This window comes from Arvicola amphibius, chromosome 7 (assembly GCF_903992535.2).
Source record: "Arvicola amphibius chromosome 7, mArvAmp1.2, whole genome shotgun sequence".
In the NCBI taxonomy this organism is placed as follows: domain Eukaryota; kingdom Metazoa; phylum Chordata; class Mammalia; order Rodentia; family Cricetidae; genus Arvicola; species Arvicola amphibius.
In genome coordinates, this window is record NC_052053.1 from 79,548,408 (window position 1) to 79,562,076 (window position 13,669).

Consider the following 13,669-nt stretch of genomic DNA (forward strand, 5'->3'; position numbering starts at 1 on the left):
CCATGAACCCTGGGCCAGTTCCCCCACCTGTCAGTGCTTTGATGGGCAGGGGGTGGGGAAGGGAGAGCATCATTTCTCCACCCATGCCACTACATGTCAGATGAGTAATGGGGATGCTCCCTACCCCAACATTGGGGCTGGGTAACCCATACCTTCAACAGGGCCCAGAACTGGACTTCTAAAGTGGTGTCTTAGATAAAGCCAAGGTACATGGGAGAACTAGGTTTCAAGAAAGGTGCTTCCCCAACATCTCATACCAGTTGAAATGATTGGTTCTCAACTTTCTCAATGCTGCGACCCTTTAAGACAGTTCTTACCACAAACCATAAAATTACTTGCATTGCTACTTCATAACTGTAATTTTGCTACTGTTATGAATCGAATGGATCATTAAATATTTTTGGAGATAGAGGTTTACCTAGAGGTTGTGACCCACAGATTGAGAACCACTGCTTTAAATGTACTTATTTTACCCAGGGTTTTGGGGATGGAGGTGAAATGATTCCTCTTTAAATGAACAATTTTTCCCCCTTTCTGTTGTCCTGGTTCTGTGGCATTACTGAGAAACTTGGAAAGAAAATGCAAAAGGACCTGGTATCTGAAAAATAATTATTAGTAGGGATTAGGTGGCTGGTGTGTCTTACCATACTATTTTACATTTGTTCATTTTAATAGCTGCCAAGTCAGGTGTATGTGTCTTTATTTTTTTTCCCTTCCGTGCTGGGTATCACAACCAGGAACTTGGCACATGCTAGGCTAATACTATCACTAAGCAACACCTCCTGCCCTTTGCTTCATTTTATGTTTAATACTAGTCTTCAATATAGAACGTTTAGTAATTAACTAAAGGCAGTTTTTTCACTCAAGTACCAATGTTTTTGAAACAGGATCTCTTCATCAGCCTGGGCCTTGTGAATTAGGTGAAGGTGGCTAGCTAGACAAGATCTCTTGAGTAAATTGGGAACATGAGGACCATGAGAGAAGGGAGAGAGGAAGGGAGGGGAACAGAGAAAAATATACAGCTCAATAAAAACAATTAAAAAAAGTTTACTACATAGCCCAGGCTGACCACAAATTCACAGTAATCCTTCTGCCTTGGCCTCCTAAGTGCTAAAATTATGGATGTGTATCAGCAGATCCCAATTACTGATGTTTTATAGTTAATTAAATATTCTGTCTAGGGCTGGAGAGATGGCTCAGAGGTTAAGAGCATTGCCTGCTCTTCCAGAGGTCCTGAGTTCAATTCCCAGCAACCACATGGTGGCTCACAACCATCTGTAATGGGGTATGGTGCCCTCTTCTGGCCTGCAGGCATACACACATATATAGAATATACATAATAAATAAATAAATATTTAAAAAAAATATTCTGTCTAATTCAAGACATTATTGTGTTTGTTGGTTTTCCTTTTAATACTTGAAACATCCCATTTGGGTGATAAACACTAAACAACTTCCTTAATGCTGTGATTGACAGTTGACAGTAAGAACACAGATATTAGAGCTTATCCAGGAAATCCTTAGGTCTTCCTTGAATGAAAATACAGGTCCTGCTGTTCAGTCCCAAAGAAACACACGGAGGTCTACATTAATTATAAATTGGTTGGCCTATTAGCTCAGACTTCTTACTAACTTTTGTTTGTTTGTTTGAGACAGGGTTTCTCTGTAGCTTTGGGGCCTGTCCCAGAACTAGCTCTTGTAGACCAGGCTGGCCTCAAATTCATAGAGATCCACCTGCCTCTGCCTCCCAAGTGCTGGGATTAAAGGCATGAGCCACCACTGCCCGGTTTAACTCTTATATCTTACATCTTAACCCATAATTCTTGTCTGTGCTAGCCACGTGGCTTGGTACTTTTATCAGAGAGGCATTCTCATCTTCCTTCCTCTGTCTGGATGACGACTGCAGACTACCTTTCCTCTTCCCAGTATTCGCCTGTTCTTGTTGCCCCGCATATACTTCCTGCCTGGCTACTGGCCATTCAGCGTTTTATTAAAATACAAGTAACAAATCTTTAGGGGTATAAGACCATTGTCCCACAGCCAAAAAATACCCAGGTAGTTGTGCTTTTTGTTTATTTGCTTGTTTTTAGGTTTTCTATTTTTTTTTCCAGAATTGTATTGTCTTTTGTTTTATTTTGGTTTTTTTAGACTTTTTAAAAATAATTTTATTCATCATGTATACCGTGTTCTGCAGGCCAGAAGAGGACCTCAGATCTCTTACCACAGATGGTTGTGAGCCACCATGTGGTTGCTGGGAATTAAACTCAGGACCTCTAGAACAGCAGGCAGTGCTCTTAACTGCTGAGCCATCTCTCCAGCTCCTTAAGATTTATTTTTAATATATATGTGGGGATTATATGTACACATGAGTGCAGGTACTGGCAGAGGCCTGGAACTGGAGTTGCAGGTGGTTGTGAGCGGCTTTAGTAGGTGGGTCATGGCATTTGAACTCAGGTCCTCTGGAAAAGCAAGACATAACTGTAATCTGCTGAGCCATCTCTCTAGTTCCCCTGTATTTTCCCATAAAACCCATTTTAAGTATAATTATATATATGCCTTTATTAATTTTTTAAAAAATAAATTCAACCTTTAATTGCATGGCCTGAACATTATTTTAGTGGAAAATAATAGAATGCAATTTTTATTCTGGTAAACAAATTGGAAAAATACAAAGATGGTTGACTTGGCAGGATCCTAGGGGTTGAACTGGCTTGTACATGCTGAAAATGCACAGTACCACTAAGCTGTGTCCTCTCCCTCTGACTTCACCATTTTTGGATGTTCTAAACATTCTGTTAATTTGCCTGCAGTTTTCTTGTGTTGTATCACTAACATAGGTCTTAATCGGTAAAATAAAAATCTGAAAATTTTCAGTAGTTTATGATTTTTTTATGATTAATTTCACAAAATTTGGGGGGAAAAGAAGGTGGTTGAAACTTTTTCCCCCCTAAATTGTGATGATTCTTATCTGAACCTCAGTAAGCCAGTTAGGAGGATACAAGGAAAGAAAACTAAAGAAATAGGATTTGGTGGTTATGGGTAGAATCCTCTCTCTCTCTCTCTCTCTCTCTCTCTCTCTCTCTCTCTCTCTCTCTCTCATACACACACACACGTTTAGTTACTTAAATTCTGAAAGGATAAGAGGTTTTAAATGGAGTCTTCATGAGCTAATGAAGGGTGTCATTTAGCACTCCTGATCAAGTAATGAATGGTTGATTATACAGTTACTAAGTACATTTAATGCAAGAACAAAGTGAATTTAAAAATAGTAAACCTTGACTTTTTGTCAGTTTCATCACTGTTTTGTATGTGTGAAGCAACTGTAAAGTATAATATGAAGAGGGAAGAAAGTACAAGAGAGGACAGATGCAGGCACCATTTTTTTCTCAATCCAAAACTTTTTAGATAATCTGTCTCCAGATAAACTAGACCTGGTTGATGAGAGGACAGGAAGAATTTTATTCTTCAAATGTGTAGAGAACAGAGGAGATAGAAATAGTGGATGAGCGTAATGACACAAGCTTATAGTCGGAGCTGATCAAGAGACTAAGGTAGGAGAATCATTTTTTTTTTTAAAGACACTGCTTGACTTCGTTTTTTAGATTATGTATGCTGTGTTCAGGCATATATGACTGCACACCAGAAGAGGACATCAAATCTCATTCTGGATGGTTGTGAGCCACCATGTGGTTGCTGAGAAATGAACTTGGGACCTCTGGAAGAGCAGCCATTGTTCTTAACCTCTGAGGCATCTATCTATCCAGCCCGGAGAATCATAATTTTGATATCTGCTTGTGTTACATAGTGAGAACACTGTCTTAAAACAACAGAAAAACAGGAAGGATGGGAAATAGAAGAAAATTGAGGCTTCTGAAGGTGACGCGTAAACGTATCTTTGCTTCATGTGTCATTTTGAGTTTTACTTAATGCTTGATGTAAACTCTTTGCATTGTGAAAATCATTTCTTGTCTTGACACTTGTCACATTGTATTGAGAGCCTTATTTGCTTATTTAAAAGTATTCTATAACACGCACACCATATCAAACATTATTTTTTAAAATATTTATTTATTTATTTATTATGTATACAGTATTCTGTCTGAGTGTATGCCTGTAGGTCAAAAGAGGGCACCAGACCTCATTACAGATGGTTATGAGCCACCATTTGGTTGCCGGGAATTGAACTTGGGACCTTTGGAAAAGCAGGCAATGACCTTAACCGCTGAGCCATCTCTCCAGCCCCATATCAAACATTATTAACCCCAGACTATCTGAGGATTTCAGAGACTCCAAACAAAATAATGGGATAGAAATGTCTGTTAACCTTATTGAGATCAATACATGTTATTTATTTTTATTGACATACCATTGTGCTATGTAAATATGTACATTTGTTATTTGTTTATCAAAATATTTTTAGTTAGATGGAAGTGGTTTGCTTGTTATGTATTATATACATGTACCACATTAAATGGTTCCATAAAAATTACAATGAATATAATTTTAGAAATTAATATCTGGCCTCACACTGCTGTTTTTGCTGCCTTATGCTCTGTAAATTGTTAGGTTGGGGTGGGGGGGTGAGGTGGGGGTTGGGTTTTCAGTCAGGGTTTCTCGGTGTGGCCTTGGCTGTTCTAGAATTATGCTGGCCTCCTACCAGAACCTCCTGAGTGCTGGGATTAAGGGTGTATTAGACCAGCCCAAATTGTTGGATTGTTATTGCTTCCCAGTCTTCAGTCTTCATATTATCTTGTCTGTCTTATAAAAACAAACAAATCAACCAACCAAAAGTCTATTTGGCTAGGAGGGTATAGCTCTGTACTTCCCAGCACGTTTGAGGCTTGGACTGACCTCTACTACCACCAAAAATAAATCAGTCAAAACAGTGTGTTTCTCAAGCTGCAGGTTATATTTGCAGTTTTTGTCGCACTCATTGTTTTGCTTGTATATGTGAAATAACTGTCTTGCCAAGATAAGCATGTAGAAGTCAGAGGATAGCCTTCAGGATAGGTTCCTTTCCACAGTGGGTTCCTGGACCAAAGTCAAGTTGTCAGGCTCTTGGAGAGAACACATTTACCTGCTGAGCCATCATCTGGCCAGCTCCAAATTACATTTTGTTCCTTAACTGAAGGTGTACATGCAACTGAGAAAATAAGCATATGTATATGAAGGATATCTAATTTTTCTGTTTTGCAGTAACAGTTTTTTTTCCTGTTTTATAGGTTCTCTTCTTCTAGAGTCCAAAATAAATCCTAACACTGCATATCAGAAACAACAGGTAAAAAAACAAAAAGTAAAGCTGTTGTGCATTATGCATTATTTTTTAGTTTGGTGATTAAATAAATTTACCATTGATTCTTTACAATAAGAAAATCAGAACAGATTATACCATTTCTCCAGTCTGATTCCTGAAAAATATTTTCTTGCATTGGGTGGGGGGGGGTGTTGTGGTCAGCCTGCCCATGGAGGTCAGAGAATAATTTTAGAGAGTTGATTCTCTCCACAGTGTGGATTCTGGGCCTCGCACCTGGGTTGTCAAGCTTGATGGCAGCTATCTTTACATTCTGAGCCATTTTTGCATGCCCAATCTAATTTTAAGATCTCTACCAGTCTGTATATGGTTAAAAGGTGTTTGGGTTTTTTTTCTTTTTTTTTAAATCTGTGTATACAAGAATTTTACCTGTATATATGTCTGTGTACCACATGCATTACTGGTATCCTCAGGAGTTGGGTGTCAGAAGAGGATATCAGTCCTCCTGAACTGGAGTTAGGAGTAGTTCTGAGCACCCATGTGTGCTGGGAACTGAACCCGGGTCCTTTGCAAGAGCAACAAGTGCTCTTATATGCTTGAGTCATTTCTCCAGCCTTTTGGGAGGGGAGGGGGGTGTTGTTGTTTTTATTGTTTTTGCTTGATGATAATGAATTCCATGCCTCTTACAGGCTGACAAACATGTACTCACTTAACTGTATTGTCAGCCACTATTTTATTTATGTGTATTTGAGTGTGTGTTTGCATGTTACAAGTATGCAGGTACCTGCAGAGCCAGAAGAAAATGTTGGATCCCTTGGAGTTACAGTTTATGAGATGCCTGACGTGGTTGCTGGGATCTGAACTGGGTTCTTCAGGAATCAGTTCACTTGTTCTATCTTTCCAGTCCTCAGCCACAATTTTAAATCAAAAATTAAAGAAACTGTCTTAATTTGAGTTCATATTCCAGATATTCTAGCAACACATGTTTCTCTAAAATTAAAGAAGCAGTTTTTTACCCGAAGGAAAAAGTGACCGTTGCTGTAATAATCAACTACTAACTCAGCCAAGTGGTTAAAGTTCCTTTCTGTGCTATCAGAGATGCTTCTGCAGATAGAATGAATTGTTTTGCATACACAAATAAAATGTGCTCCACAAAGCCATTGAAATAAAGAAATCTCTTTATTGCCCTGAAAGTACAAGTCTGAAAAATTTATATCCTTCAGTATTAAAATAAGACTAGAAGGAAGTTGGTATTGGTAGGGGCTGGGTGTGGTAGTGCATGTTTATGATCTCAGCACTTGCAGGGTGGAAGATAAAAGGATCAGAAGCCTTAGCTATAAAGTCTGAGGCCTTGCCAAAGAAAAACAAAACAAATATAACTTTGCTGTGGGGCATAGAACAAATATGCTGGTGTTACATACCTGTAGTGCAGTACTCGGGGCTGAGGCAGGCAAGCCTGGGCAGGTACATTCCTGATTCAAACGTAAAACAACATGAATTTTTACAATGCAACATGTTGCAGAGTGCAAGTAGGTGCTTTGGAGAGTTCAGGGGGCAGCAACCACCGAAGGAAAAACATCCATTAGCCCTAATCCCACTTTTAGACTGGAAACTTGTAGAAATGTTCCTGAGGAACATGAGAAGGATATGGGGACATGTTAAGAACTGTTGGTTTAGTGAGACTTGCAGTTCCCTCCCTCCAGCAGGTTGGGGCAACTACATGCAGGAGACAGAAATTACCCAGCACCAGCACTCACTCAAATCTGGTCCTTCTGGATCTAAACCTTGAGGGCTTTTATGGTTTAGGGTAGCTCCATGGATCCCTGGGGAGAACTGAGCCTCTGGTTAGAAGCTGGCCCAGAATATAGGACTTTTTAGTCCAGGCTATGGCTTATAGGGGCCGGGAAACTCTCTTTGCATCCAGGCCACAGGAGAGGCTGGATTATGAGGAAGACCTCCCAGAGGCTAGGGAGAGGGAGCCCATTACTCAAGCCTTTCTATATGGAAGTATATCTGGTAGACTTGCTCCAAGGGTAAGACAGTAATTCCAGCTTAGCACCAGAAACTGGTCAGTGCACCTTTCTGGTGCTCTGACAGGAGTGCCGTTTGGTGTATCCTTAAGAACCCACATTTAGTGCTCCTTCAGGTTGAGCCTAGCAGCTAAAACCACTCAAGCTAGCTTCAAACTCAAGGCCCCTAAGTATTGGAATAGAGGTATGGCTCATTCATGCCTGACTTATTTAAGCCAGTAATTTCAGAGGCTAAATAAGCCACAGGTAAAGAACAGTTGTTGCCAACTGAGGGGAGGAATAGATTTTATTTTTTGATCCATTTTGTGACTCCTTTGGTGGGCATTTTAATGATAGTATAAAATACAGTGGCAGCTGGAAAAAAAGCTCAGCAGCTAAGAACGCTGACTACTCTTCCAAGGGACCCGGATTTGAATCCCAGATTCTATATGGCTACTCATAACCATATGTATATAGCTCCAGCTCCAGGGGATCCAAAGCCCTCTTCTGATCTTCGTAGGTGTTGCATACATGCAAAGAAAACACCAAAACATATAAGCCTTTTTAAAAATTGTAATGTGTGAAGATGGTCTTGGTGCAATGGTTTGTATTTTCCTTTTAGAATATAAATATTATGTATGCCTTTTACAGTGTTTTTCATATATTGGCCAAACTTCTATATTTAAAACATTGTTTCATTTATGTTGATTTGGCAGAGTAAAGTATAACAAAGCACTAATAATTACCAGTAGGAAGTGTTGGAAATGTAAAAAATGATGTTCTCAATTCCTATTGTCTTGTTGCTTTATTCATTTGCTATATCTTAAAGAGTTTGTGATAACACATGTAGTTATTCAGACTTTTTTTTTTTTTTTAAATCCAAAGGACACTCTGATTGTGTGGTCTGAAGCAGAAAATTATGACTTGGCCCTTAGCTTTCAAGAAAAAGCTGGATGTGATGAAATTTGGGAGAAAATATGTCAGGTAATTTTAAGAATAGAGAAACAACACACTAATAATTTTTTTACTCAGCATACAAAAATAATGGGTTTCATAATGATACTTAAGTACAAATAACATTGTTATCATTGTTCATACCCCCTTTACTTTCCTTGTCTTTCCTCCCCGGGTTCCCTTTTTCTTCAAGTAGTTTTGCTTTTGTCACGTTTTAAGTCAAGATTCTCTCTATGAAAGCATGTAGTTATCTTTCTTTTCTATTACCTAACTCTTGGTTCCCCCTTAAGATCTCCTCCTTCCAGGATACACTTATCCAAACCATAGCAGCTCCTGTGCTGAGGACAAACTGTGGGACAAAGGAGAGTTACCCACTTGAGAGATGCTAGGCAGTGAGAGGCAAGCAAGGATTAGTGGATTGTGGGGGCAGAGACAGCACAATCTACAAATGATCAGACATGGGGCAGAAGGCAAGGAGGGAGCCAAGGGCAACTCATGACTCAGGTTTTGGCCTGAGGAAAATGAAGCATGGAGTTGTCAACTAAGGTGGGAACAGCTACAAGAACAGTCCTACTTGACATGATGGCACATACTTTTAATTCCAGCGCTCTTGGAGGCAGAGGCAGGCAGGGCTATACAGAGAAACTCTGTCTCAGAAAAGAAAAGGGAAAATAAGTAAAGACCTTATTCTACTTTCATGTCTTGTTTAATTCTAATCTGTGCGTAAGAAGACACATACCCTAGTCTATTTAACCTAATGATGTCTATTTCCATCCGTTTTCTTGCAAATGACATTTTATTTTTTATAACTGAGTAAAAAAACTCCATTATGTACATATGCCATATTTGCTTTGTCCGTCCACTTGTTGATGGTGTGCTCTGGGCTGGTTCTTTGTCTTGTCTGTTTTAAATGGTGTAGTAAACATGGATATGCAAGTATCTGGAGTATATTGGCTTAAATTTCCTTCCATCTGAGTTACATTCTGATAATATTCCTTAGTCTTTGTTATGTTTTTAAGACTTATCTTTATGTTTCTGTGTCTGTGAGTTTATGTGTGTATGCTAGTGCTAGTCCAAAAGAGGGTATTGGATCCCTTTGGAACTGGAGTTAGAGGTATTGGCGAGCCATCCAAACTGGTTCCTGGGTTCTGAACAGGGTCCTCGTGGTAGAGCAGCAAGCACTTGTAATTGCTGAGCCATCTCTCCAGTTTATTTTGTCTTGTGTTTGTTTGTTTGTTTGTTTTTGAGATAGATCATAACCCAGCCAGACTTGAATTTACTAGGTGGTAGGTGCCCCATCTTAAAATCTTCTTATCTTACTTACATCTCCCAAGTGCTAGGATTAGAGGCATGCACCACCCTGTCCAGCTTCCATAGTCTTCGATGCCATGTGTTTCTTACCTATCTTCATTTGTAACATAGATAACGTGTTATTTTGTATACTTTCTCACAGTAATTACTCAAGCATTAATTTTCCTATCCAACTTCATATTTAAACTGTCATTTCTTCGGGGGGGCGGGGATCAGTTGACTGGTTTGTAAAGCAGACAGAGCTGTTGCAAAATATGGAATGCCTCATGAATTTGCATGTCATCCTTGTGCAGGGGCCATGCTGATCTTCTCTGTATTGTTCCAGTTTTAGTATATGTCCACTAAACTGCCATTTCTTGTCATGGTGGCTCACACCTATAATCCCAGCACTTGGTGGCCCTGGCAAGACAACTGATAGGAATTTTAGGCTAAACTTATTACATAGAGAGCTCTAGATCAGTCTGGCATGCAAAGTAAGACTCGACCTTTAAAATAAATATCCACCAAGAGTCATTTTTCAGTCACTATTTTATGGGTTCTGCCTTAAACAGTTTTTTGTATCATGGTTCACTCTAAGGAAGTCATTTCATTTTTCTTCAGAACTCTTAGGTGTTTCTCTTTCTTAAGAGTCTTTCACCGTTTTTGATATAAGAACAGCTAAAAATGCTCCCATTTTCAAGTATCCTTGCTAGCAGTTACTAGAACTGAACGCTAGAGGTACATTTTTATCTTTAATTTGGTTTATGAACCGATAGCTGTAATGAAAACTTGTATAATACAGAACCAACTTAAAACTAATTGTGGTAGAGATTGAATATGTGTAGCATTCTTTCAATAGTGCTGCCCACTGGTTTAAGTCAAGATCATATCACCATATAGCATATTTCAAGACTTCAGCCATCAACCCTTGCAAAATCTGTCAGTATTAGTTTCAGTCTTGTGTGTCTGTCTTGTCTTCATGGGTACAACACCACCACCAGGTCTGTGTCCTGCACCACAGGCTTGTGTCTTCAGCAGTAGGGTCTTAACAACTAGTTTAGGTTTTTTTGTTTTTTGGGGTTTTTGTTTGTTTGTTTGTTTGCTTTGTTTTGTTTTGTTTTTGGAGATGGGGTTTCTCTATGTAACAGCTCTGGCCGTCCTAGAACTCCCTTTGTAGACCAGGCTGGCCTTAAATTTACATAGCACCTCCTGCTTCTACCCCACCACTGCCCAGCTTAACAACTAGTTTTTAAACTTCAGCAGATAATCCTATGGACAGTTCTACACTCACATATTTTATTTACTATATATGTAGCTTTGTTATGTTGGTTCACTTTGTCCTAATTAACTTTTCTTAATCATAGGACTTATAACACGTGGGTCTTGCTTGTTGGGATTTCTGTCCTGCCCAGTTCTTCCTGGTTCCCACAGTTGTTATGCCCCAAAGAAATCACACAGAGGACTATATTAATAAACTGATTGGCCCATTAGCTCAGGATTCATATTAGCTCTTATAACTTATATTAACCCATTATTTTTAGGTATGTTAGCCACATGGCTTGGTACCTTTTTCAGTGGGGCAGATCACATCCTGCTTCTTCGTGTCTGGGCAGGACTGCAGAAAGAGCTTCCTTCTCAGAATACTCCTGTTCTCATTGCCCCATCTCTACTTCCTGTCTGGTTTTCCTGTCTACTTTCTGCCTGGTTACTGGCCAATCTGTTTATTTAAAACATAATTGACATAATATAGAATTGTTCCGCACCAGTGCTACTACCTAGCATTTACAACAGACCATTGATCCACTTTGGTCCAAAGCTAGTTTTCCTTTAGGATCAATTGACATTAGATGTTTTTTCTTTTTGTCTTAGAATTATGTGTATTCTTTATGACCATAGCATTATTGTATTTGATATTCATTTGAATTTTACTTAAATATTAATGAGCTTGGTACTATTCAATATATGGTCCTAGAATGTTAATGTGGAATTTTCCTGCTTAGAAAAGATGGCCATGGACAGAAGACTGTCTGTATTTGGTCCTCTGTCTTGTAAGTCTTGAAGTGAAGTTGTGCCTGACACTTGTACTTCAGGAGAGCTTTTATTAACTTCTTCAACTTTTGATTAGTTTGCATAAACATGAAAATGTCATTTGGAGAGTTACAGCATAGTAGACAGTTGTTTCAGGTTTGAGAGAAGAGTCTTCCAACTTTATATTTGTCATGTCTTTTTCATTTAAGGATATTGTTTAGACTTTCTGTTTGAATTTTGTCAGCTACCACAGAATCTTTTTTTTTTATAGGTTCAAGGAAAGGACCCTTCAGTGGACATCACTCAGGACCTGGTAGATGAATCAGAAGAGGAGCGATTTGATGACATGTCCTCACCAGGGTTAGAATTGCCATCTTGTGAATTAAGTCGACTGGAGGAAATTGCAGAGCTTGTGGCATCATCTTTACCTTCCCCCCTCCGTCGTGAGAAACTCGCACTAGCACTGGAAAATGAGGGTTATATTAAAAAGCTTTTAGAGCTTTTTCATGTGTGTGAAGATTTGGAAAACATTGAAGGACTGCACCACTTATATGAAATTATCAAAGGGATCTTCCTCTTGAACCGAACTGCTCTTTTTGAGGTTATGTTCTCTGAGGAATGTATAATGGACGTCATTGGATGCTTGGAATATGACCCAACTTTATCACAACCACGAAAACACAGGGAATTTTTAACAAAAACAGCCAAGTTTAAAGAAGTGATTCCGATATCAGATCCTGAGCTGAAACAAAAAATTCATCAGACATACAGAGTTCAGTATATACAAGATATGGTTCTCCCCACCCCTTCAGTCTTTGAAGAAAACATGTTATCAACACTTCACTCTTTCATTTTTTTCAACAAGGTAGAAATTGTTGGTATGTTACAGGTAAGTTCGGTCATTCTCAGTTCCCTATCTCCTATCCATCCATCCCCCAATTTTAAAAAGGTACTGCAAAAATAATAATTTATTTTACATCCTTACATTTAAACTTAATCTTGTGATATGATGGTAAATATTTTAATACTAATAACAATGTGCTGTTCTTCCAGAGAACTGGCATTTGGTCCTATTACCACATCAGGTACCTGTAGCCACATCTGTATGTGTCCCTTCCAAAAGTATGTTTTTGAAGTAGTTGAGAATATTTGGGCTTTACTTGTTACTTAATAGCTGCTAGGTTGTTATAGGAAACTTGAATTTACCATCTGAAGAATCATATTAATACTATAGGATACTGTGAAGTGTCTGAAGATCAAGTGAAACCATATAGTAAAGTGTTGACCGTTTTCTAATAAATAGGACCTTAAAAAAAAGAAAGTCTTTTAGTGCTTGATTTGAATGTGACCTATGTTACATAGTATTTGACAAAACCTTAGTCTACTCTAACTGAGATAGATTTTTCTGTTTTGTGTGGTATATCTGCGTAAGTGTTCAGGTATAAACACCTTAGTGTACATGAAAGCCAGTGGAGGGCACTGGGTGTCCTGTTACTTGCTGCCTTATTCTTTTGAGGCAGAACCTTCTCTGGACCTATCTGTTGCTATGTGTCCTTGTTTCCCAGCTGACTCAGTGGTTGCTGATGGTGTAAACAGGACCATGCCTCGCTTGTTGTCTAGGTCCTGGGATCTGAACTGTTCTTATGATTGCACAGTAAGCTCTCTTACACATTAAACTTTCTCCCTAGCCCCTACAGATAGAATTTCACTACCACCCTTTTACATGTACACATAAAAAATTCCTCTGTAATGCTATTGAATACTCTGATACTAATCTGTGATGTATGTTGAAATTGGATGCCATTAGTTTTGAAAAAAGTAGAAAACATCAGAATCATATTATTTATTCCTATTATACATTTTAGAAGAAATAATGAGCATTATAATTGTGTTGTATAGAAAATGTTTCCTAAACACCTACCATAGTTAATATAAAACTTACTACATAGGAACAGCAAGATGACTCAGTGCTAGGAGGAGAGAACTAACTTCCAGAAAGTTATTTTCTGGCCTTCATATGTGTTCTGTGGCACATTGCTCCCCTCATTTCTAATATATAAATAAATTAATTTCTTAGAAACTTAAGACTGTAGTCTGCATGAATTTACATTTAGCTGGAGTAGTATTGAATGTACTC

General features: G+C 38.6%; 1 protein-coding gene and 1 non-coding gene across 3 annotated transcripts in view; one reads left to right on the forward strand and one right to left on the reverse strand.

The window, feature by feature from the left end:
• The window catches only part of Ppp4r3a (protein phosphatase 4 regulatory subunit 3A), a 45,574-nt gene that overhangs the window by 11,931 nt on the left and 19,974 nt on the right, over positions 1-13,669 (forward strand). For both annotated transcript variants that reach the window (XM_038335914.2, XM_038335915.2), the window contains exons 2-4: positions 5,223-5,278; positions 8,146-8,244; positions 11,804-12,421. In XM_038335914.2, coding sequence (XP_038191842.1) covers positions 5,223-5,278; positions 8,146-8,244; positions 11,804-12,421 — 773 coding nt within the window. The remainder of the gene's footprint in view (positions 1-5,222; positions 5,279-8,145; positions 8,245-11,803; positions 12,422-13,669) is intronic.
• LOC119820190 lies at positions 9,774-9,876 on the reverse strand. Its single transcript, XR_005286442.1, has one exon. It is a non-coding gene; the product is annotated as a U6 spliceosomal RNA (small nuclear RNA).